Source organism: Symphalangus syndactylus, chromosome 12, assembly GCF_028878055.3.
Source record: "Symphalangus syndactylus isolate Jambi chromosome 12, NHGRI_mSymSyn1-v2.1_pri, whole genome shotgun sequence".
Taxonomy (NCBI): Eukaryota; Metazoa; Chordata; class Mammalia; order Primates; family Hylobatidae; genus Symphalangus; species Symphalangus syndactylus.
This window is the reverse complement of record NC_072441.2, coordinates 28,226,020-28,253,501: the sequence shown is the minus strand read 5'-3', so window position 1 is coordinate 28,253,501 and position 27,482 is coordinate 28,226,020. Positions and strand designations below refer to the sequence as shown.

The window sequence follows — 27,482 nt, the reverse complement described above, 5'->3', positions numbered from 1 at the left end:
ATACAGAAAGAATCTGTGATCAAAAAGTGAAATCTAACTGGAGACTTCTGAAATTTTTCAATTCTGATACTTTTTCTGCTGATGATTCTTTATTCTCTTGACCTAAAAGCATTCTGATTAATTTCAATAACTAGTGAAGTCATTATTGAGAATGTAGCTCCCTAATCCTGCTATGTGGAATGAGAAAGAGTAAAAGAAAAAAGGGGAACCATAAAGCTCTAATTTAGAAAGTTAATAAAATACCCACAGGAGTATTTAAGCATTAATTAAAGATAGACTTTGAAAAGAAAGAATCTCTTCTGGCTTGTAGAGTTTCTGCTGAGAGATCAGCTGTTAGTCTGATGGGCTTCCCTTTGTGGGTAACCCGACCTTTCTCTCTGGCTGCCCTTAACATTTTTTCCTTCATTTCAACTTTGGTGAATCTGACAATTATGTGTCTTGGAGTTGCCCTTCTCGAGGAGTATCTTTGTGGTGTTCTCTGTATTTCCTGAATCTGAATGCTGGCCTGCCTTGCTAGATTGGGGAAGTTCTCCTGGATAATATCTTGCAGAGTGTTTTCCAACTTGGTTCCATTCTCCCCATCATTTTCAGGTACACCAATCAGACGTAGGTTTGGTCTTTTCACATAGTCCCAAATTTCTTGGAGGCTTTGTTCATTTCTTTTTATTCTTTTTTCTCTAAACTTCCCTTCTCTCTTCATTTCATTCATTTCATCTTCTATCAGCGATACCCTTTCTTCCAGTTGACCGCATCTGCTACTGAGGCTTCTGCATTCTTCGCGTAGTTCTCGAAACTTGGCTTTCAGCTCCATCATCTCCTTTAAGCCCTTCTCTCCATTGGTTATTCTAGTTATCCATTCTTCTAATTTTTTTTCAAAGTTTTTAACTTCTTTGCTATTGTTTTGAATTTCCTCTCGTAGCTCAGAGTAGTTTGATCGTCTGAAGCCTTCTTCTCTCAACTCATCAAAGTCATCCTCCATCCAGCTTTGTTCCATTGCTGGTGAGGAACTGCGTTCCTTTGGAGGAGGAGAGGTGCTCTGTTTTTTAGAGTTTCCAGTTTTTTTGGTCTGTTTTTTCCCCATCTTTGTGGTTTTGTCTACTTTTTGTCTTCGATGATGGTGATGTACAGATGGGTTTTTGGTGTGGATGTCCTTTCTGTTTGTTAATTTTCCTTCTACCAGACAAGACCCTCAGCTGCAGGTCTGTTGGAGTTTACTAGAGGTCCACTCCAGACCCTGTTTGGCTGGGTGTCAGCACCGGTGGCTGCAGAACAGCGGATTTTCGATATTCAACATTCTTAAAGAAAAGAATTTTCAACCCAGAATTTCCTATCCCGCCAAACTAAGCTTCATAAGTGAAGGAGAAATAAAATACTTTACAGACAAGCAAACGCTGAGTGATTTTGTCACCACCAGGCCTGCCCTAAAAGAGCTCCTGAAGGAAGCACTAAACATGGAAAGGAACAACCGGTACCAGCCCCTGCAAAAACATGCCAAATTGTAAAGACCATCGAGGCTAGGAAGAAACTATAGCAACTAACGAGCAAAATAACCAACTAACATCATAATGACAGGATCAGATTCACACATAACAATATTCACGTTAAATGTAAATGGGCTAAATGCTCCAATCAAAAGACACAGACTGGCAAACTGGATAAGGAGTCAGGACCCATCAGTGTGCTGTATTCAGGAAACCCATCTCATGTGCAGAGACACACATAGACTCAAAATAAAGGGATGGAGGAAGATCTATCAAGCAACTGGAAAACAAAAAAAGGCAGGGGTTGCAATCCTAGTCTCTGATAAAATAGACTTTAAACCAACAAAGATCAAAAGAGACAAAGAAGGCCATTACATAATGGTAAAGGGATCAATTCAACAAGAAGAGCTAACTATCCTAAATATATATGCACCCAACACAGGAGCACCCAGATTCATAAAGCAAGTCCTCAGTGACCTACAAAGGGACTTAAACTCCCACACAATAATAATGGGAGATTTTAACACCCCACTGTCAGCATTAGACAGATCAACGAGACAGAAAGTTAACAAGGATATCCAGGAATTGAACTCAGCTCTACATAAAGTGGACCTAATAGACATCTACAGAACTCTCCACCCCAAATCAACAGAATATACATTTTTTTCAGCACCACACCACACCTATTCCAAAATTGACCACATAGTTGGAAGTAAAGCTCTTCTCAGCAAATGTAAAAGAACAGAGATTATAACAAACTGTCTCTCAGACCACAGTGCAATCAAACTAGAACTCAGGATTAAGAAACTCAGTCAAAACCGCTCAACTACATGGAAACTGAACAACCTGCTCCTGAATGACTATTGGGTACATAATGAAATGAAGGCAGAAATAAAGATGTTCTTTGAAACCAACGAGAACAAAGACACGACATACCAGAATCTCTGGGACACGTTCAAAGCAGTGTGTAGAGGGAAATTTATAGCACTAAATGCCCACAAGAGAAAGCAGGAAAGATCCAAAATTGACAGCCTAACATCACAATTAAAAGAACTAGAAAAGCAAGAGCAAACACATTCAAAAGCTAGCAGAAGGCTAGAAATAACTAAAATCAGAGCAGAACTGAAGGAAATAGAGACACAAAAAACCCTTCAAAAAATTAATGAATCCAGGAGCTGGTTTTTTGAAAAGATCAACAAAATTGATGGACCGCTAGCAAGACTAATAAAGAAGAAAAGAGAGAAGAATCAAATAGATGCAATAAAAAACGAAAAAGGGGATATCACCACCAATCCCACAGAAATACAATCTATCATCAGAGAATACTACAAACACCTCTATGCAAATAAACTAGAAAATCTAGAAGAAATGGATAAATTCCTCGACAAATACACCCTCCCAAGACTAAACCAGGAAGAAGTTGAATCTCTGAATAGACCAATAACAGGTTCTGAAATTGTGGCAATAATCAATAGCTTACCAACCAAAAAGAGTCCAGGACCTGATGGATTCACAGCTGAATTCTACCAGAGGTACAAGGAGGAACTGGTACCATTCCTTCTGAAACTATTCCAATCGATAGAAAAAGAGGGAATCCTCCCTAACACATTTTACGAAGCCAGCATCGTCCTGATACCAAAACCTGGCAGAGACATAACCAAAAAAGAGAATTTCAGACCAATATCCTTGATGAACATTGATGCAAAAATCCTCAATAAAATACTGGCAAACCGAATCCAGCAGCACATCAAAAAGCTTATCCACCATGATCAAGTGGGCTTCATCCCTGGGATGCAAGGCTGGTTCAACATACGCAAATCAATAAATGTAATCCAGCATATAAACAGAACCAAAGACAAAAACCACATGATTATCTCAATAGATGCAGAAAAGGCCTTTGACAAAATTCAACAATGCTTCATGCTAAAAAACTCTCAATAAATTAGGTATTGATGGGACGTATCTCAAAATAATAAGAGCTATCTACAACAAACCCACAGCCAATATCATACTGAATGGGCAAAAACTGGAAGCATTCCCTCTGAAAACTGGCACAAGACAGGGATGCCCTCTCTCACCGCTCCTATTCAACATAGTGCTGGAAGTTCTGGCCAGAGCAATCAGGCAGGAGAAGGAAATAAAGGGTATTCAATTAGGAAAAGAGGAAGTCAAATTGTCCCTGTTTGCACATGACATGATTGTAGATCTAGAAAACCCCATTGTCTCAGCCCAAAATCTCCTTAAGCTGATTAGCAACTTCAGCAAAGTCTCAGGATACAAAATTAATGTACAAAAATCACAAGCATTCTTGTACACCAATAACAGACAAACAGAGAGCCAAATCATGAGTGAACTCCCATTCACAATTGCTTCAAAGAGAATAAAATACCTAGGAATCCAACTTACAAGGGATGTGAAGGACCTCTTCAAGGAGAACTACAAACCACTGCTCAATGAAATAAAAGAGGATACAAACAAATGGAAGAACATTCCATGCTCATGGGTTGGAAGAATCAATATCGTGAAAATGGCCATACTGCCCAAGGTAATTTATAGATTCAATGCCATCCCCATCAAGCTACCAATGACTTTCCTCACAGAATTGGAAAAAACTACTTTAAAGTTCATATGGAACCAAAAAAGAGCCCGCATCACCAAGTCAATCCTAAGCCAAAAGAACAAAGCTGGAGGCATCACGCTACCTGACTTTAAACTATACTACAAGGCTACAGTAACCAAAACAGCATGGTACTGGTACCACAACAGAGACATAGATCAATGGAACAGAACAGAGCCCTCAGAAATGATGCCGCATAGCTACAACTATCTGATCTTTGACAAACCTGACAAAAACAAGAAATGGGGAAAGGATTCCCTATTTAATAAATGGTGCTGGGAAAACTGGCTAGCCATATGTAGAAAGCTGCAACTGGATCCCTTCCTTACACCTTATACAAAAATTAATTCAAGATGGATTAAAGACTTATATGTTAGACCTAAAACCATTAAAATCCTACAAGAAAACCTAGGCAATACCATTCAGGACATAGGCGTGGGCAAGGACTTCATGTCTAAAACACCAAAAGCAATGGCAACAAAAGCCAAAATCGACAAATGGGATCTCATTAAACTAAAGAGCTTCTGCACAGCAAAAGAAACTATCATCAGAGTGAACAGGCAACCTACACAATGGGAGAAAATTTTTGCAACCTACTCATCTGACAAAGGGCTAATATCCAGAATCTACAATGAACTCAAACAAATTTACAAGAAAAAAACAAACAACCCCATCAAAAAGTGGGCAGAGGACATGAACAGACACTTCTCAAAAGAAGACATTTATGCAGCCAAAAAACACATGAAGAAATGCTCATCATCACTGGCCATCAGAGAAATGCAAATCAAAACCACAGTGAGATACCATCTCACACCAGTTAGAATGGCCATCATTAAAAAATCAGGAAACAACAGGTGCTGGAGAGGATGTGGAGAAATAGGAACACTTTTACACTGTTGGTGGGACTGTAAACTAGTTCAACCATTGTGGAAGTCAGTGTGGCGATTCCTCAGGGATCTCGAACTAGAAATACCATTTGACCCAGCCATCCCATTACTGGGTATATACCCAAAGGACTATAAATCATGCTGCTATAAAGACACATGCACACGTATGTTTATTGCGGCACTATTCACAATAGCAAAGAGTTGGAACCAACCCAAATGTCCAACAACGATAGACTGGATTAAGAAAATGTGGCACATATACACCATGGAATACTATGCAGCCATAAAAAATGATGAGTTCGTGTCCTTTGTAGGGACATGGATGAAACTGGAAAACATCATTCTCAGTAAACTATCGCAAGGACAAAAAACCAAACACCGCATGTTCTCACTCATAGGTGGGAATTGAACAATGAGAACTCATGGACACAGGAAGGGGAACATCACGCTCCGGGGACTGTTGTGGGGTGGGGGGAGGGGGGAGGGACAGCATTAGGAGATACACCTAATGCTAAATGACGAGTTAATGGGTGCAGGAAATCAACATGGCACATGGATACATATGTAACAAACCTGCACATTGTGCACATGTACCCTAAAACCCTAAAGTATAATTAAAAAAATAAATAAATAAATAAATAAATAAATAAAATGGTAAAAAAAAAAAAAAGAAAAGAAAGAATCTATATATCAGATAAAAGCTAGTCATGCATTTTTCTAAGATATTCATGTCTGTACTGTGAGAAAGTGATGATACTGATCAAGCCACGGCAGCACGGTGTCCATTTTGAAGTAGGGTATCACTTAGCATGGAACAGCTAGAAAATAAAGTGGTTATTCAATTGCATTATTTTCAACTTGTCCTTATTTGGTCATCAATTGACCTCCCATACTACCGTCTTAATTTACTGTGGCCTTTACATCATTTTGATTTATGAAGCTTTTTCTCTCCATCCAATTTCTGCCATAATCATTGTTAACTTCCAAATTCATAAGAACAACACTCCCAACTACCTAATATCGACATTTTTGGACACCAACAATCTTTATCCTACTTGACGTTAATAAACTGATTTCCATAGACACATATAAAGACCCTCTTATCACTTGGAACTGCCCCACCTCTTAAATCTTCAACTCCTATATATTTATTTATAACCAAAATCTATCTTTTCAACTCCTTTCTTCCTCAACTCCTTTCTTCCTTTACTTCCACCACACATATCCTCCAAATATATGGTGACACCCGTCCTTCAAATAACCTCTTTTATACACTTTTATTTTCATTTCTAGTATAGGCTCCAGGGTTCTTTAATTCAATTATTATTTTGTCCATTCTCTCCAGTGTCTCTAAAGTTCTTTCATTTCATTGCCTTGATTATGCTAAAATGTTCCTTACAACCCTTATCTTGCAACAATTCAACTATCTATCTTCATTTCCTGTATTCAGATAAAAATGTCTAGAAGAAATCAATGCCCCATAGATTTATGCCAATATTAATTTTATGGTCTCCAACTTGAGCTGCTCCCACAGTTGCTTGCTTTTTCTCCTGCTACCTACAAGAGCCATTGAAAATCTTCAACAGTACAGCTTTCTATTCAAACACCACTTATGGCCTCTCCTTCTCAACAAGATACTTTATCTATTTCCCAAAGAAATTATAGGACTTTAAGCTTTAATTCATTCAACTTCCTATATCCATATTTATAAAATTCTATATATTTTATATTTACCACAGTTTCCTTTTCTGCTGTCTCATGATTAGGTTTCCATTTTCCTGTTAAAAGCTAATAATCTCTCCTCTTATAATTCTCATAATCTTTAAAATCAAGTAATGTAAGGCTGCTGTGTTAGAATTATGGCTACCAAGAAGATAGATACCATGCCCTCCTTGATTCCCAGGACTATGAATATGATGAGATAGCACACCTGTGAATGTGCTGGTAAAGAGACTTTAAGTATGTAATTAAGGATATTGCTTAATTAACCTTAACATAAGGAAATTATTCTGGATTATCCAGATGGGCCCAATGTATCACATGAGCCTTTCAAATACAGAGACAAGAGAGAACATCAGATTCAAAGTATGAGAACGCTTTTACATGATATTGCTGACTTAAAAATAGAGGGAAGCACAGGGAAAGAGTGATGATAAAATGAATTCTGACAACAACCACTGATCCTGGATGAAGACCCAAGACCTAAATGAGAACCACTGCTCTGACTGACACCTTGATTTCAGCCTTGTGAGACCTAAGCAGAAAACTCAACTAGCCACAGTGTGCCTGGACTTCTGACCCAACGAAACTATGAGCTATTATAAGGTGGTTGTTGTAAGCCAATACATTTATGGATAAATTGTTATGCGGGATGAAAAATAGAGATTCCAACTTTGTTCTGTTTTCCCAAGATTATATTGGTTGTTCTAGGACCTTTGCATTTTCATATAAATTTAAATTTTAATAAATTCAAAACATTTAAATTTAACACATTTAAAATAAATCTGAATTAAATTAATATATATTTAAAACAAATGTAAATGTTAATTTCTAATTTCTATCATAGAGGATCTTGGCATATTAATTGTAATTTTATTAATCCATAGATCTATTTGAGAAAAATTGACATCATAATAATATTATCTTATAATCTTTGAGATGATATAACTACCCATTAATTTAGATCTTTTTAAATTTCTTTTAGCAATATTTTATCATTTTTAGGTATAGACCTTGCCTATCTTTTATTACATTTATGTCTAAATATTTTATGCTTTTCTGGTCACAATGTAAGTGGAATCACTTTCTTGATTTTATTTTCCAATTGTTTGACACTGGTATACATGGATATAATAATATAATTGATTATTTCATATTTCTCATTCTCTAAGACTTTTTTATATACATACATTTTTTATTATACTTTAAGTTCTAGGGTACATGTGCACAACGTGCAGGTATGTTACATATGTATACATTTGCCTTGTTGGTGTGCAGCACCCATTAACTCCTCATTTACATTAGGTATATCTCCTCATGCTATCCTTCCCCCCTCCCCTCACCCCACAACAGGCCCAGGTGTGTGATGTTCCCCTTCCTGTGTCCAAGTGTTCTCATTGTTCAATTCCCACCTATGAGTGAGAACATGCGGTGTTTGGTTTTTTGGCCTTGCAATAGTTTGCTGAGAATGATGGTTTCCAGCTTCATCCATGTCCCTACGAAGGACATGAACTCATCATTTTTTATGGCTGCATAGTATTCCATGGTGTATATGTGCCACATTTTCTTAATCCAGTCTATCATTGTTGGACATTTGGGTCGGTTCCAAGTCTTTGCTATTGTGAATAGTGCCGCAATAAACATACGTGTGCATGTGTCTTTATAGCAGCATGATTTATAATCCTTTGGGTATATACCCAGTAATGGGATAGCTGGGTCAAATGGTATTTCTAGTTCTAGATCCCTGAGGAATTGCCACACTGTCTTCCACAATGGTTGAACTAGTCTACAGTCCCATCAACAGTGTAAAAGTGTTCCTATTTCTCCACTTCCTCTCCAGCACCTGTTGTTTCCTGACTTTTTAATGATCGCCAATCTAACTGGTGTGAGATGATATCTCATTGTGGTTTCGATTTGCATTTCTCTGATGGCCAGTGATGATGAGCATTATTTCATGTGTCTGTTGGCTGCATAAATGTCTTCTTTTGAGGAGTGTCTGTTCATATCCTTCGCCCACTTTTTGATGGGGTTGTTTTTTTCTTGTAATTTTGTTTGAGTTCTCTGTAGATTCTGGATATTAGCCCTTTGTCAGATAAGTAGATTGCAAAAATTTTCTCCCATTCTGTAGGTTGCCTGTTCATTCTCATGGTAGTTTCTTTCGCTGTGCAGAAGCTCTTTAGTTTAATTAGATCCCGTTTGTCAATTTTGGCTTTTGTTGCCATTGCGTTTGGTGTTTTAGACATGAAGTCCTTGCCCGTGCCTATGTCCTGAATGATATTGCCTAGGTTTTCTTCTAGGGTTTTTATGGTTTTAGGTCCAACATTTAAGTCTTTAATCCATCTTGAATTAATTTTTGTATAAGGTGTAAGGAAGGGATCCAGTTTCACTTTCTACACATGGCTAACCGATTTTCCCAGCACCATAGGGAATCCTTTCCCCATTTCTTGTTTTTGTCAGGTTTGTCAAAGATCAGATAGTTGTAGATGTGTGGTATTACTTCTGAGGGCTCTGTTCTATTCCATTGGTCTATATCTCTGTTTTGGTACCAGTACCATGCTGTTTTGGTTACTGTAGCCTTGTAGTATAGTTTGAAGTCAGGTAGCATGATGCCTCCAGCTTTGTTCTTTTGGCTTAGGATTGACTTGGCAATGCGGGCTATTTTTTGGTTCCATATGAACTTTAAAATAGTTTTTTCCAATTCTGTGAAGAAAGTCATTGGTAGCTTGATGTGGATGGCACTGAATCAATAAATTACCTTGGGCAGTATGGCCATTTTCATGATATTGATTCTTCCTATCCATGAGCATGGAATGTTCTTCCATTTGTTTGTGTCCTCTTTTATTTCATTGAGCAGTGGTTTGTAGTTCTTCTTGAAGAGGTCCTTCACATACCTTGTAAGTTGGATTCCTACGTATTTTATTCTCTTTGAAACAATTGCAAATGGGAGTTCACTCATGATTTGGCTCTCTGTGCAAATAAACTAGAAAATCTAGAAGTGGATAAATTCCTTGACACATACACCCTCCCAAGACTAAACTAGGAAGAAGTTGAATCTCTTAATAGACCATTAACAGGCTCTGAAATTGAGGCAATAATTTATAGCTTACCAACCAAAACAATTCCAGGACCAGACGGATTCACAGCCGAATTCTACCAGAAGTATAAGGAGGAGCTGGTACCATTCCTTCTGAAACTATTCCAATCAATAGAAAAAGAAGGAATCCTCCCTAACTCATTTTATGAGACCAGCATCATCCTGATACCAAAGCCTGGCAGAGACACAACAAAAAAAGAAAATTTTAGACCAATATCCCTGATGAACATCAATGCAAAAATCCTCAATAAAATACTGGCAAACCAAGTCCAGCAGCACATCGAAAAGCTTATCCACCATGATCAAGTGGGCTTCATCCCTGGGATGCAAGGCTGGTTCAACATACTCAAATCAATAAACGTAATCCAGCATATAAACAGAACCAAAGACAAAAACCACCTGATTATCTCAATAGATGCAGAAAAGGCCTTTGACAAAATTCAAGAGCCGTTCATGCTAAAAACTCTCAATAAATTACCTCAAAATAATAAGAGCTATTCATCACAAACCCACAGCCAATATCATACTGAATGGGCAAAAACTGGAAGCATTCCCTCTGAAAACTGGCACAAGACAGGGATGCCCTTTCTCACCACTCCTATTCAACATAGTGTTGGAAGTTCTGGCCAGGGCAATCAGGCAGGAGAAAGAAATAAAGGGTGTTCAATTAGGAAAAAAGGAAGTCAAATTGTCCCTGTTTGCACATGACATGATTGTATATCTAAAAAACTCCGTCTCAGCCCAAAATCTCCTTAAGCTGATAGGCAACTTCAGCAAAGTCTCAGGATACAAAATCAATGTGCAAAAATATTTAAGACTTTTAAATAGTTATCTTACTTACATTTTCTTCACAGCTTATAATGTTTATCTGTAGGAGGGCTATTTTAGTACATTTATTGACTTAATTAGTATGCTTAATTACATGTGCAAGATTCCTTTGCTATGACTTCTACTCTGCTACATGTCTAGACCTGACTACTCTCCTGATTTCTCGGCTTATAGTACTAGTAGCTAACTTTTAGCTACTACGAAAATGATTATTAAATGCCAGGCACTCCTTTAAGGATTTTAAATGTGTTAGTTTATTTACTTCCTACTAAACCCTGTGAGTTGAAATGTCCTCTTTATAAAGATGAAAAAAATGTTACAGAAAGAACTTAAATAACCTATCTAAAATCACAGCAACAATACATTTCAGAGCCAAGCAGAATGGCTTGACTACCTGTACTCTTAACTCTAAGCCTTCACTTCTCTATATACAACACCCTGGCCATCACCACATGAATAAGTAGGCTCTTAACACTAAGCATTTCCAGTCAGAACTCTAATCTTTCTTCCCATCTTGTTGCTCTACCTACATTTCTTTCTGTTGAACGCCACTATTATCCATCCAGTAAAATGAATGATTTAATGTTAGGCATTCACCTAAGAATTTTTAATGTATCAACCCACTTAGTCCTTTACTAACCCTATGAGTTAGATTATCTCCTTAACAATGAAGAAAATGAGACAGAAAGAACATGAATATCTTGTCTAAAGTCACACCATCAATAAGCTGCAGGCTTTTTAGACTTAACCCTCTCTTTCTCTCCTCAAGTTCAGATTTCTGAGTATACCTACACATAAATAAAGTATTGTATGATCTGGCCTAAATTTGTTTCTCCAGCCTTGCCTGCTCCCTTGTTCTCCTTCCCAGACTGTAAGACCCAGACAATTAGATTGATGTCAGTTCTTGGAGCATCCCAAGCTGTGCTACCCTCTCTACCTTTGTTTTGACTGTGTTCATGCTATAAAAATAGTTTGAACAAGATTCTCTTTCACTTTCTGACTGGAAAATACACGTCTTTCAAGATTCAGTTCGAAGGTTATTTTAACTCTAAACTTTTTCTGTCTTCCCCTCCTTGCTCTTTAGTTTATATTTACCAAGTTTTTACTCAAGGTTTTCCTCACTCTGACTTGTTACATAATGTTTTCATGATGAACCATAATATCTCATTTGTATATTTATATACATTTATTTCTCTTAATTTTTGATAAGCTTCACGTAGTTACATCATGTCATATTTATGTCTCCAGCATCTAAGCTTAGTGCCATGCATCACAATACATAATTCTTGAATAAATAAGGATGAATGAATGAAATCTCCCAAGACCTGTGACATTTCCCCAGTTTGGCAGAGTATTAGTGTACCAGGACTCCCATAACAAAATATCACAGGCTGGGTGGCTTAAACAGTAATTTATTTTCTCCCTGTTCTGGAGGCTGGAAGTCCAAGAACAAAGTGTCAGCAGGTGTGGTTTCTGTTGGGCCCTCTCTCCTTGGCTTGCAGATGGCCACCTTTGCCTTGTGTTCTCCCATGGCCTTTCTTCTGTACACTCACATCTCTGCTCTTGCTTCCTCTTCTTGTAAGTACACAAATTATATTGGATTAGGACCTACCCATATAATGTCATTTAGCCTTAACTACTTCTTAAAGGCCTTATCTCCAAATAGTCACATTCAAAGACACTGGGAGTTAGGACTTTGACGTATGAATATGGCGGAATGCATTCAGTCCATAACAGAGTCGAAGAAGTAGCTTGGGTTTAGTGAGGCTTAAGTAGATGTATTTTAAGTGATGACATAGGGTAGTTTAGATGCCTCTTTGGAAATCTAAGCCATAGTTTGTGAGAATTTTTAATTATAGCTTATAGATATCTCATAAATACTTGTCTAATATGAATATTGTTTAATGATATAACCAAGTTATATAAATGGAATTCTGTCTTTCTCACTTGTATATGCCTATTTCGAAGGCATAAACATATACAATTCTGTCTTTCTCACTTGTATATGCCTAATGTCATCATTAACAGTCTAATAGATTGCCATGGTTTCAGTATTTAAAATTATCTCATTCTATTACCTTTCTTTCTCCTCTTAGTTCTCAAGAAATATATAAAAGACATTGTGAAGAAAAATTTGTTATGGATATGATTGCCTTTGAAAAAGCCTGTGAAAGACTTCAAGATGCTAAAACAAAAGTGGCAATTGTGAGAACAAATTTAGACTTTAAAGTTCCCAATGGACTGATAAAATAAATCAATGCCAGATCACATCCTATGATCATCTTAAATTATGGTCATTATTTTTAGTTGAAGGAATTTGAAATAATACTCTAAAGCAAGAAATACTCTACATCACAAGATGGATTTATATATAAATCTTCTAAAAAATATAAAGAATAGTTAAAATGTTTCTCTTATTGGTCATAATTTAACTTAAAGATGACTTAGCACCTCTGAAAAGTTTCTTAGATCAGATGCCCAAGGAACAATTAAACTGATTTTATTTATTGCAGACAATGTTGCAATGACATTGCTGATATTCTGTTTCATATTCTTTCTAAATATAGCAATTCATAAGCTAATTTAGGTTTCTCTGGAAACCTTAGAATAGTAATTTCTACTCCAACTGCTGACTTTTATTAAGACACTGTGTACATTAATGACTTTTATTACCTGCTTTTATATATTTAATTATATTTCCTGCTTATTTTGTTAAAACAATTTCTGAATTTCTTTTTTAAAATACGGTTTCACTATTTTGTCAGTGATTTATGCTGTTATAAAAATTCAGAAAATATGAACTATGAAAAGTAAATTAAACATTCTTATCACCTTCCTTGAAGACTGTAAGATTTTTGTATATTTACTTTTGGTGGGTTTGCCCTATTTGGTATATATATGAAGACAGGGAAAAGACAGAGGAGAGAAGCAAGAGAGAATCCATGTAATTATATATTGGAATCATAAAATATACAGAAATGGTATATATTAACCATAAGTCATTTAATACATACCAATGGTAGAAAATTTGAAAAATAAACTGTTAAAAAAGACATAAAAATCCTTTGCAAAATTTGCATCCATTTTCAATAGTGATTCCATGTATCTATAAAGATGGTTGTCTCACTATAATTATGACATTGTTCAGTAAATACGATGTAGCTAACGCTATTCAAAATTTCTCTTTAATACTCATTGATTATATGTGTAAGCTTTTAAAACGTTGCTTAAAAAATTCCCTAGATCGAAATAACCTGGCCTCCTAAATCCCTGTTTGGAGTATGACAGAGGACACCTGTTTTGTGCTTTACATCATCCAAAAGAAAATTCAGTTATATTAAGGGCTTTGCAACCACATCAATTACATTAGGCCAGCATCTATGAGTGATTTAATCAGTAGAGAACTTGTTACCAAAATAAGAGTGCTACTATCACAAAAATCCAATATATCTGGTATTGGCTTTGTGGGGTAGTAAGAAAACCAATACTGAAGACAGAAATATGGACATCCAGGTCTACTGATACTATAGCCCATGTGAAGTTTTAAATGTTATGGGTTCTGGGTGTTAGTCTCCTATACTGCCTTTAACTTCATTATTCAGATCACTTATGTCTAAAAAAATTTTTTTAGTTAAATCTAGAAAGCAATATGTATATTGTTGGTTAATTTGTTTTCCTACTCCTACCCTTTCAGCCAGCAGTTTTTTAAAGATTTCTTAGAATTCTGTTGCACTCTTTCATAGAGTAACTCTTGCCTTCAGTGCAAAATATAGACTTAAGCAGAATGATTTTTTTTTAATTTCACACACCCACACAGACACAGATCACACATATGTACAGACACATACATAATAAAAGAAAGTCTAAAGAACAATATATTATTTCTACCTCAAATACTGTCTTTAGAAGCGCTACCATATTTCTTGATTTGTTTCTGGTATTTATCTTCTACAGATTGAGCATCCCTTATCCAAATTGCTTGGGACCAGAATTGTTTCAGATTTCAGACTTTTTTTTTAAATTTTGGAATATTTGCATATACATAATGAGGTATGTTATGGATAGGACCAAAATTTAAACACGAAATTCATTTATGTCTTATATACATTTGTACACATAGCTTGAATATAATTTTATAAAACATTTTCAATAATTTGGTGCATGAAACAAAGTTTTGACCACATTTTTACTGTGACCCATCACATGAGGTCAGGTGTGGAATTTCCCACTTGTGTCATGTCAGGTATCAAAAAGTTTTGGACTTCAGAACTTTTTCATTTCAGATTTTCAGATTAGGGATGCTTGACCTATAATAGCACGTCCCATCCCATTCAAATTAGAACATTAATGGTTCTTGAAAACCATGATTATATGCCTTCTTCCTTTACTCAAGTTATTTTTCACTCCTGGCCAATATGCTCCATATCACAAATGTCACCTGCATTATTTTTAACGAAATCTAATACCCCAACACTGTGATCCATAGAAATTTGGCTAATCCTTCCAATTAGATGTATTCTACACTTTCTTCTGAGTCGCTATAACAATTTAAAATATTGTATTTCAATTATAATAGCAGCATTATTTTTGAAAAGTAGAAAATGTGTTTAAATTATAAAATGAAAGTAATAGCCTATGACCCACAGATAACCACTGTTAATATTTTGGGTTCTTTTTCTAGGTTTAGGGGTATATGTATGTATGTGTGTTGTTCTGTTTACTGATCTCTTTTTCTTGCTTCTCACCCAACTCCTCCACCCTACCCTGTCACTTTCTGGGTCACTGACACTTAAACAATTGTTGGCTGAGCTCTTCCTGTCTTTGTCTTCATCCATAATCCTATGGTAACTCTCACACTTAAAACAAATGAGACATACGAGCACCACCCTATACATTCAAATGTATACATTTTCTGACCAACTGTTTTATTGTAATGAATATATCATAATGGATGAGTCTATACAGAGTGATTCAGCAGACTTCTATCTAGCATAAGTAGCAGCAAACACATTCATACTGGGGAAGAGATCCTGTTTTTATACTGGTACAGATACAGGGTTTGAACTAAGATGCAGTAGTGGAAAGGGAGTAACCTATCTCTCTACCTTATTTTAGGCAAGTGAGGCTTCTCGGTTTTATGAGGCAAAGTATTAGTAGGCTTTGTGGGTTTTTAAGGAAGAAACTTGCTTGTCATTCACAATGGAGGCTAAAGGTATCAGACATTCCCGGACATTCCCTCCCCGTACACTCGGCTACAGTGAGGGTACCTGATTGATTATTTATTCTTGCCCATGATTCTGGATCTTGAAGTATTGCTAAGACAGAGGTAATTTATAAATTATTCACTCTCATTGCAGCTCAACATTCCAGGAGAAGCAGCTACTAGTTTCCTATGGCAGTGGTACCAGAAGTTCTTCCAGATTCTTTCTGTATTCTAACATCACTTTGTTTTATGCCACTGGATTTGCTAAGTTCCTGCCCGTACTTTAACCAGGGAATTTCTAGGCTTACTTTTCCCAGTAAGTGTCTGATTATCAATGGGAAACAGAGAGTTTACACACAATAAAACTATGAAGGAGTACAGATAGAGCTCCAGCCATCCCTTGGAACATCTCCATATACTTCCATGTCTAGGGCTAAAGTAATGGAAGGCTGCCTCAACACTTTACAAGCAAGGGCTTATATTTCTCAGGAAAGAGTATTTGGGTAAGCCTACCAGGTAAAGCCTGTTACAGTGAATTGTTGGCTGAAGGCAAAAGGTACCTTGAAGAGATGGTGGAGTTGGAAAGTAATACATTTTAACTATGGCTTCATAAATATATACAGAAATAAAGATCACAACCTCTACTCATATTGCCTTCATGTTTTATCACGAATGCATTTGTATACTTTATATTTTTTCTTTCTCTCCATTTCCTCTATTCCATATAATATTAATGTTGTATCGTAATAGAACTGGAGCATAACAGACATTGCACAGTGACCCTGGGCTCCAAGGTGAATGTAGGAACTAATGAGACTTTGAGTTATTTTCCTTAGGGAAGTGGATATATGCTTTTTTGGTTGTATAAAGAATACTTATATTAGGATTGAGCCACCTTATGGGAGTAGTGAGAGGTGTTAGTATCATAAGAAAAATGGAGGTGTACATTTGTCAGATTCTTTTGTTTATTTTTGTCTATAAATCATCTAAATGTTCCTTTTCTGGGGAAAAACCCTTTGGCCTGTTTTGAGTTATTAACCATGTCTTAATACAAATTTAGAGGGATCAAAAAGTTTTCACTTCAACTCCTGGGATACAGAGCCAGTCGTTTAATGCTCATGCTAGCACTTCTAAAGTGATACCAGGACGAAAGACAGGAAGTCATTCCCAGTGGTGTTGAGTCCAAGAGTGGCAGCAGAAAATTTCCAGTGATAGCAATGTCAAAGATGGCCATATATGTGGCATTGTCTACTGAGCTTCTGCTACCTAGCCTGCTTTGATATCTACCCATTTTCTGAGCTTGGTCCCAGATTTCTTCATTTAGATGAATGAGTTACCAACAATCCTTCCAGTGAGTATCTTTGTTGCTCTATCAATGGTCTCAGTCGTACACCAGAATAAGAAGAATTCCAATACATTTATTTTGTCTCAGTAAATCTCACTTTACAAATGTAAGAGTCTCACACTGTTACCCAGGCTGGAGTGCAATGGTACAGTCTTGGTTCACTGCAACCTCCAACTTCTGCCTCCCAGATTCAAGCTATTTTCTGTCAGCATCCCAAGTAGCTGGGACTACAGGCACACACCACTACGCCCAGCTAATTTCTGGCATTTTTAGGAGAGACAGGTTTTCACTATATTGGCCAGGCTGGTCTCAAACTCCTGACCTCATGATCCACCCACATCGGCCTCCCAAAGTGCTGGGATTACAGGCATGCGCCACCACGCCCGGCTGTAAGAGATCTTTTTAAAGCTCAAAAAGTAGGCTTTTTGTCTTAATCATCTGTCAAATGGATATAATATTTATCTATCATGAAAGTTTTAAACATAAGTGAATGTGATATACCCAGAACAGTGCCTGGGCCATAGTAAGTGTTAGATAAGTGTTTGTTGTTATTATTCATTATTTTCATGCTGGGGATTTTCTGCTTTGGGGAAAACTGGAAGGGAATGCTTCAGAGGCTGCTAATCAGAAGGCACAATAAATTGAAGTTCAGGCATGATACTTTGCCTGTACAGCCCTATGGCACTCATCTTACCCTATCTTTTGTTTTGGTCATTTGCCTATTTGTTTAATTGCCTCACTTAGGTTATAAAGTCTTTACAGTCAGAAAATGCATGTTACCATCTTTCTATTGACAGCCTTCTCTAGCAGTGTCTTACACATCGCAGTGGTCCTTAATAATAATTCACAGATATCTTCCTTGGCTATGATTTAGTGTGTAACAAAGTTGGAAGATATTTTAGAGCCTACATTCAAAAAGAACAAAGAATCTCTTTATATATATTTTTACTTTTATTAAAAATATGTATATCGAAATGATTAAACAACTATTTGCTCTTTTCTGTAGTTTCCTATCTGCCCCATTTGTCACCTTTATTGATTCCTTCTCTGCTAAATATACACTTTCTCAGGCCATTTAAATTTTACCTAAATACATAAACATCCTGTCTTGTGTTTTACATATCAATTCTATAAAATCAGATTTCCATTTCATCTTATGACCTGTAATGAAAACACCAACAAAATCACTAATAACCTCCTTCTTGCTAAGTCAAATCAATATATTTTAGCCTGTATTTTGCTAGAATTTTCAGAAGCATTCACTACTATTAATTTTGCCCTCTTTGACACATCTTTTTCCATCTCAATTTCCATGACACCACATGCTGCTCTTTATATCCTTTCTTACCCTTCTGACTTTTTTTCCTCCTGTTATTTTTTCCTTAAATGTTGGTGCTATCACATTTGTAAACTGAATGTTTGTGTCTCCCTAAAAGTTACGTGTTAAAACCTAATCCCTCAAGTGATCATATTTAAAGGTGGGTCCTTTAGGAGATGATTAGGTCATAAGGGCAGAGCCCTAATGAATGGGATTAATGCTCAAAAAAGAGGCCCAAGAGAGTTCCCTCACCGCTTCTGCCATGTGAAGACACAGCAAGAAGACAGCCATCTATGAACCAGGAAGCAGGTCCTCACAGACAGTGAATCTGCCAGTTTCTTAATATTGGACTCCCAAGCCTCTAGGGATATGAGAAGTAAATTTCTGTTACTCATATGCCACCAAGTCTATGGTATTTATAGCATCCTGAACAGACTACTGCATCATTCTCCCATATATAGCTTTCTTCTCAATTTGTGTGTTTCCTGGTTCACAGCATGTAAGGCCATGTTTTTTGACATTGCCCATAATCGCATTGCCTGTGTTCTAACAGGTCCTAACAGCATCTCTGCTGACTTCCAGACATATTTCTAATCATCCACTGAACATGTTCACTTGGATGACCCACATGGCACTCAAACCCAACATGCTACAGACTAAAATCATAGATCTTCCCTTTCAGAACCTATCCTGCAGGTCATCCTTAACATAATTCTCCACCGTATGTCTTATATAACCAAATCTTTTGCATCCTCTTGTCTCATTGCTCTTAAAACTCTCCTCTGAATCTCCAATGACAATGTTTAGTTCTTGCTATTTCTTTCTTCAAATCTATTCTGCATATCCTGAAATGGAAATCAACTCTTTGGTCATGTCCCCACTGCAATAGGATAAAGTTAAAAAACAAACAAACAAAAAACCCTTTCCAAGTAGCAGGAAAGAAAAAAAATCTGAATGGCCTTGACAGTTCCTACCTTTCCAGATCATCCTGCCATCAGAAGTCTCAAGCCCCGTGTTCCAACTATCAGATTATTCAGTTCTCTAGTTCCTCTACCTCAAGGGCCCTTATGCTTTTGTCTGCTTAGAGAACTTCTGATTGACCTTCTAGAGCCAAGGGGCATGCTCTGAAAGTCTTTTATCCAGTGCTTCTGTGCATGCCTTTATTATATTATTGTATTATTCATATTACTTATTACATGGCAGTACAACAAATTGATTATATGCTGTTCCACACATTTGACTGTGGATTCCCTGTATCTTAATTTGTTTATCCCCAGTGCTTAATAAAACAAGAAAGAGGGATATCTTTTAATTTCCTGTGTGTACTATTTAGCCCTTGGAATGACATCAAGAACAAATAATGCCCTTTAAATATTTTAATTGTTTTTACTAAAATTTTCTGTCCTATGTAGAGGTCAAAGATTGATAAATATATTATATAGACTGACAAAATTGAGATACGAGCATTCAGTACCACTAATATTTCAAGAAAAAAAAATCTAATCTGCTTCATTATTTGCATTAACTATCTAAACTATTCTGCTGAGGAATCAACTTTTAGGTTAAAAGCCCTATTTATAGTAATTTCAAAAACCTCCTATTTTCCCTTCTTTCCTACATTTAGAGAAAAAAAATAAAGTTGAAAGCTGACTTTTTTTAGAATTTTACTTCTAAAAATGTGGCTCTTCAGATAAAGAAGAAGAGTGATTATGAGAGTTAAATAAAGAATGGAGTACTTTATCATCGCTTTAGAAAGAGAGTTTCTAACACGCTACCTGCATGTGTAATTGTTAACCACACTTTTCCTGGCCACCCCTTTTGCCTCTCCTGTCATCCTTCTAGCCAGAATGGATCCATATAAAAATGCCAGCCACTCTCATGATTTACACAATAAAGTACTTTTGAGAAGAAGAAAGTCACCTAGTAATCATACAGATGTTTTTTCATTTTTGTTTTTGTTTGTTCATTTGATAGGCCAGCTCCAAAAACTCAGGTATTATGCCTAGTACCCATTAGTCATTTTTCCTGATCCTCTCCGTACTTCCACCCTTCACCCTCTGATAGGTTCCAGTGTCTGTAGTTCCCTTCTTTGTGTCCATGAATTCTTATTTTTTAGCTTCTACTTATTAGTGAGAACATGCAGTATTTGGTTTTCTGTTCCTACATTAGTTTGCTAAGAATAATGGCTTTTAATATATTTTAAAATCAACTAAAGCAGTGAATATATCTGTATACCACCCAAACAAATATACTTAATAAAATAATTATGGAAACTTACTCATTAGAATTATATAATTCCCTTTTCTGAAGAAAACTTTAGGTGGTTGCAGCCAAGAAAATATAAATACTAATTTTTTAGTTTCTGTTTGCTTAGCTCTCCTTCTCAGCTTCTGTTGAGTCACGTGCCATGTAGATCTGTAGTTCATCTCAATTTCTCCCTTGGCCTAACATTATTTTTTTTTTACATTTAACTTCTCAAGGTCAATTCTTTTGTTTGTTTAAAAATAACAGTCCTAGTAAGAATCCTGAGTTCAAATTATTTGCTAAATTTGGCTCACTTGACAGAATATAATACATTTGAAATGTAAGTAATTTTATTTAGTTACAGCCACAAGCAGGCCAGACCTGAAAAGAGATATGGGGAAAAAAGACAGAATTATATTATAGTACTGGGGCTTTCTTGCTGGAACTTTAGGAACACATGCCTTCTTTTTTCATACCTGAGTGATGAAATAATCTGTACAACAAACTCCCATGACGTGAGTTTACCTATATAACAAACTTGCACACGTACCCCTGAACTTAAAAGTTAAAATAAATAAATAAATAACATTTTTCTCATTGTGTATTTTTTTCATTTGTAATGTTATCAACACCATTTCTTTGTCATGCAAATGTATGTTATCAACATTTAAAATGAATTTATTTCTACTAGAATACACTTCATAATGGTGAGTTGTATAATGTAGCTGTTTGAGGAATTTTTATCTTTTATCTCTCACTAGCTGACGTCTGGCACTGTCCTAAACTGTTGCGCATGAGTTTTTTCCCCTCCATTTTCACTACTGCTTTCCAAAGAATTGCAAGATCCAGCAGAGTTCTCCTGATTTTGCCTTTCTTTTACTCCTATAAATTACAGGCAATATCTTTGTTCTTAAGTACTGGCTTTCCTTTGAAAAGACTAGCTTGCACCCTTATTTCACAGTATGTGAGCCTATCACCACATAAGAGCCATGAGGAACCATTTCCACTAATAGACTTTGTACTCCCCAGTGCAGTTAATTTCACCCTCGTGGTCAGAAAGAGTTAATTTCGTTTACCACCAGGGTGTTAACACAGACACTAGGGAGAAGATGATACCCTGTGTTCCGGAATGGATTTCTTACAAGTCATTAACAATTTTATCTCCCAGAAATTTTCTTAGGTTTTTTTTTTTTTTTTTTTTGTCTCTAGAAACTTTAAACATATACAACATGCAACCATTGCTCTTTAAAGGGCATCTCAACAGATTTGATTTTCTTATATATTTTTTGTCTTTCGAACAACTTGATGAGTTGCTTCATTAATCTCTTGGTCTTCCTGCCTCTCCTCCATCTGGCATCACTAGCAGATGGAGGCAGAGTTGCTCAGATATAAAGGGACAGACTCCAACTACAAATATATCATAAAGATAACAAACAAAGATACTTTGTGATTATTGGACAGTAAAAATTACATAAATTCCCCCTATTATTTTCATATAGCTATTATTAAATATGGAATTTTACAATGTAATTTGGTATATAAACTGTGAACTAGTGATTGATTCTGGTTCATGCATTTATTTAACACATATTTGTTGAATACCTACTATGTGCCATGAAAGTAGCTTGGGATAAAATGAGGGTAAAATAAGACATAATCTTTGTTCTCAAAATGTATGTAAGTAATAGTTTCTAAGATACAGAGTATTGAGGGTACACATTAAAAAACATATGGCAGAAAGATTTTCATAAGTGCACCATGCTTCTGTCCTTCTACCCTTCACACAGAAATCCTTTGTAAAGCCCTTTCAAGTAAACTGTATCCAACTTAACTTAGTATCAGAGTCATTCTATTGCAATTAAACAATGCATTTATCGAGAAACAAATCCTTACTGAGCAACCACTGTAAGCACTAGATTGTGCTTGGCCTGTGATGAATGCAAAGGACTGTAAGGCAATTCTCCTTCTTTCAAGGAATTAAGAAAGAAAAAAAAAACTTCATTAGATTAAAAACATGCATAAAATAGTAAATTACAGTTAACGAGAATATGTGGTAGATCTCAACTAACTCAGGGAGAAATATCTTCTGGGTATCTCCATTTGAAAGGTTGGTAGGCACCTTAAGCTATAACCAAATGCGCCCTCACCTTCTCCTTCACCCCACTGGGACTGCTTTCCTCTAGGGTCCCATCATCCAAGGCAGATACCAAGGCATCATCCTAGATCCCACTGTTCCACTATCCTGGTCATCTAAACAATCTATAGCCCATTTCCAGTTAAAATATTTAAAATCAATTTCTTTGGTACTTCTCTCCATCCCAAGTTCAGACCTTCATCATCTTTCACCTGGATGTACTGCAATGCAGCCCATTAACCCTTCTCCTTCCAGCTTTTCTGGCCCCACACCTCAGATTCATCATCTTTCTAAAATACAAATCTGTACCTACACTCCTTAGCTAAAAAATAAACCCTTAATGCCTCCCCCATTGCTTTCAGGTTAAAAACCCAAGCAACGTAGCGTCTGAGAGAAAGCCTTTTAAAATTTAGTTTCTTCATCTGCCTTCAGTCTCATCTCCACCAGGCATTTACTTTGTGTTCTGGTCACATACAGCCACTCTGAACATGGTGCTCCATTAGCCTGCAGTGTTCTGCACCCACAAGCTACTGGTCTTGGCGTACCCATATTCATAATTAAGAGGCTGCCTCCATATAACAAACTTGGAAATTTTTCTGTCTCACTCCACCTTCCTACTTCCATTTGAGCCTGGTGTCCCTCCCACATATGCATAGGGCCCTCTACATCTCTGTCATTATTTTTTGTCATATAGTAACATATTTTCCCATTGACTTTCTTTTCATAGACTTTAAGGTTCTTGAGAGTACAGACCTGCCTTCTTATCGTTTTCTCATCAGTAAGCAACACAGTACTTGATATATAATGAGAACTTGGTAAACATTTGTTGAATTGAATCAGTAAATACCAGTGATGCTCAGGAGAGTGAGAAGTGACTTTAGATATAAAGACTTACTGGATATAAAATCAGGTATGATGCAAACAACTTAGCACACATCGTCAGACACAGAAGCTGCTCAGTAAATGCTAGTTCTCTTTCCCTTGAATGGCCTTCTAAAAATTCGTTGCAATTACATAGATGAAAGTGAGAAAGGAGGACTTTATAGATTGAAGAGAGTGTGTCTCTTAGCTTGGTAAGGTATTTTGGGAATAAAGGTTGCTTATTAGAAGATTTAGGGTTTAAAGAATGTGTGAGGAGTTGAAAGGGAAATGCCTGAGAGCACAGCTGGAGGACTGAACGACCATCACTCCCTACTGCAGCCTGAAGCACAGGTGGAGACACTGCAGCACAGCACTCCAGGAAGCCTGAGCACCCTGCACAGGAGAACAACGGAGTTTCAGTTTCATTCTCACCTTCCAGATGGTGTTAATGTTCCCCCAAAGGCCAACTGTACCAGCACTCCTGGAAAAGCGCATCCAGGAAAATGTAGTTCACAGCGCTCAGGAAGTTGTGCTCTGCCACTGGTGATGGTGGTGCCACTGGTGATACTTGTGTTGCCCAGTTGATAATAGCCTAAAACAGGGAGAAAGGTGCAAAAGAAAAGGATAATAGTGTGCTGAGGTCAGAGGGTAAATATAGGCAGTAAAACAGAAAAAAAGTAATTATTCAGAATAGATTAGACAAGTGAAGCAATTCCAGAGCTTGTGTGGGAAAATGGGAAAAGCTTGGACTTTGGACTTGGAATAATTTGTTCTTAATCCATACTCTGCCATTATCAGCTATATACCCTGACTAAACACTGAATTTGTCTAAGCCTGAGTTACCTCATGTGGAAAACAGGGCCAAACCCTGCATGCAGGGTTGTCAGGAGGAATAAGTGAGACTGCGTGTAAAACTCCAGGGCTTGGCATGCATTAGGCATTCTGTAAAATTAACTACCATGTTATTGTTATAGCTGCTTGGGTCTTTCATGACCCTTTTGAAATTTATTGTGCCTAATATTATTAGCAATGGAATCCTAATGAATGTTTTTTGAACAAAGAAATGAACACATTTCTCTATAATGAATTTGGTCCTTGAGCTTGTTAAATATGCAGAGTGTTTCTCTAGTGTACCATATGTTTCCATGGGTGTGTATTATATAAATCTCATTAGATTGTGTGTGCATTGAAGGCAGAAGCAAATGTCCCTCTTCTTATATCCTTCTAGAGTGTCTAATGCAATCTGATACTGTGTACACAGTTGATAATTGATGAGTGTTGTTAACAGCACCAACTGTATCAATTTCTGTCTCATATCAGCTGTAGTAAGTTTCCCAAGCTGGAAATGAGAAAAAAATGGAGAAAGAATAACATCTTCTGTATTTGAAATGAATTGGCCTACTATGAAAAATGGCTGAAACAAGACTGGCGCGGCGGCTCACGCTTGTAATCCCAGAACTTTGTGAGGCCGAGGCAGGTGGATCACAAGGTCAGGAGATCGAGACCATCCTAGCCAACATGGTGAAACCCCATCTCTACTAATACAAAATTTTGCTAAATACAAAAATTTGCCGGGCATGGTGGTGGGCACCTGTAGTCCCAGCTACTCAGGAGGCTGAGGATGGAGAATCGCTTGAACTTGGAAGGTGGAGGTTGCAGTGGGCCGAGATTGCACCACTGCATTCCAGGCCACGTGACAGAGTGAGACACCTTCAAAAAAAAAAAAAAAAAAAAAAAAGGAAAGAAAGAAAGAAAGAAAGAAAAATAGCTAAAACAGGTACAGGTAAGTACAAGTAAAAAAATATGAAATGAATTGAAAACTCTAGTAAACATAAAAATAACTTGTATTCTTTGCTTTTAACCTTAGCTAAATGGGTAGGCTAAAAATTATCACAAGCACATTATTTCAGCTGACCTTGCCATACTGGAAATTGTAAAAGTGTCTATAAAAATTTTCATTTTTAGGTCACAGCAGTATATTTTTCATACGATTAAAAAAATCTATAGTCTTCTTCTTCTTCTTTTTTTTTTTTTTTTTGTTTCTTGCTCTTGTCACCCAGGCTAAAGTGCAATGGCAAGATCTCGGCTCACTGCACATCTGCCTCCTGGGTTCAAGCAATTCTACTGCCTCAGCCTCCTGAGTAGCTGGAATTACATAATTACAGGCACCAGCCACCATGCCCAGCTAATTTTTTGCATCTTTAGTAGAGACAGGGGTTACACCATGTTGGCCAGGCTGTTCTCGAACTCCTGACCTCAGGTGCTCCGCCTGCCTCAGCCTCCCAAAGTGCTGGGATTACAGGCGTGAGCCCCCAAGCCTGGCCAAAAATCAACAATTTTATTGTTAAAAGTAAATCCGTAAGACTCAGATAATGATCTGTTTTATGATCAATTGTTTTCTCTCTATTGTCTACAAAACTAGATCATTCAAAGGGGTCATATTTGTCTTGACTGTTTGGCATAATTGACCAAATATCCACAGAGACATTTGCTCAGCATTCTAAGTAATTTTCTAATAAAAATATGAAGGCATATTTAAAATGGAAAAACCAACAACATCATGATATACAGGTTTAAGACTTTTAATTTTAGTTGATACAAAAAAAGCTTTTTATGAATAAGGAATTGATTTGTTTGAAAATTGTGCAAAAATGGAGACAGGAAAAGATGGGAATCTGGAGCTGCCAATCCTAAGAGTGACGAAATCTAAGATTAGTCACTACTACAGTGCACTGCATTAGCCATGGAATACTTTTTTATTCCTTCATTAAGTGTGTAAAGGTGGATATATGCCAAAGATTCTGCTTCATTCATGTCCAGTATCTTGAGCCATAGTTGATTTACTTTAATCTTGGCACATCATCATCGAACCAGTAGACTCATAGCTCTTATGGATTTAATTGACTTATTTAGGTGATAGGTCCATCTATATCAGAGCTACGGAAATAAAGAAGGCATAGGATTACTTCTCAGCAAAGCAGAAAAGAGGAGATACAACATAAAAACATATATTTTAAAAATGTCCACTGAATCAGATGCATGGGCTAAAAAACCTTAAAAATACTTCTTAATTTTACTTTTAATATTTAGTCACTTTAAAAATCCTGTGTGAATTTAAAAAAAACAATACATGCAGATCATAGCTTTCGTGGAATCTGCTCTGCACAGCAGGTGATGGATAGAGGGGCCCACTGAGGCAGGTGAGGCTCTCTGCAGTTATAAGAAATGTAATTTGGAAAGCAACAAACATATTCCTCCTCAATAGATCTATTTTCTCCCTTGATCTGTGAAGTTTGCAACTCATTGATTACAAATAAAATTTCCATTAAGCTTTGAAGATTGACGTTCATTAACTGCTGAAGAAAATAACATGGTAGATGCAATTATGGGTTCAACTCCTAGTCACTCGTTGAGTGTAGCTCCCAGCACTTTTCAATAACCTTTCTAGGCTGCATACTCAGAGTATGGAAAATATGCCTGGTATAAAACATGCTTTTTGAATGACAATAAATGAAGAAGCTCCTCATGTGCAAGTTGACTATTGCATTCCTCATGGATTTATTGAGGGAGTTAAAGGAGGTCACGTTTACTCTATGTTTTAATCACGGTGTGCCACATACTTAGCACTTAGTAAACAGTGGTTATTTTCATGATTAGGGTGGTGATCTTCTTCATCCAGGAATTCTCTCAAATTTTTCTTTAGAAAAACAGGATCAAACTAATGTGTCCATTGAATTCATTTGACAAATTA

The 27,482-nt window shown here is 36.7% G+C and overlaps 1 protein-coding gene across 3 annotated transcripts in view; it reads left to right on the top strand.

Moving 5' to 3' along the window:
- LRRIQ3 (leucine rich repeats and IQ motif containing 3) overlaps positions 1-27,482 on the top strand; it is a 416,288-nt gene that overhangs the window by 165,979 nt on the left and 222,827 nt on the right. Inside the window, exon 8 of one of the 3 annotated variants that reach the window (XM_063624031.1) lies at positions 12,723-12,899. The exons of the other annotated variants lie outside the window; for them this stretch is intronic. Within the exon in view, the coding sequence (XP_063480101.1) occupies positions 12,723-12,879 (157 nt within the window). The 3' untranslated portion in view covers positions 12,880-12,899. Of the gene's footprint in view, positions 1-12,722; positions 12,900-27,482 lie in introns of those variants that run through there. 3 annotated transcript variants of the gene reach the window in all.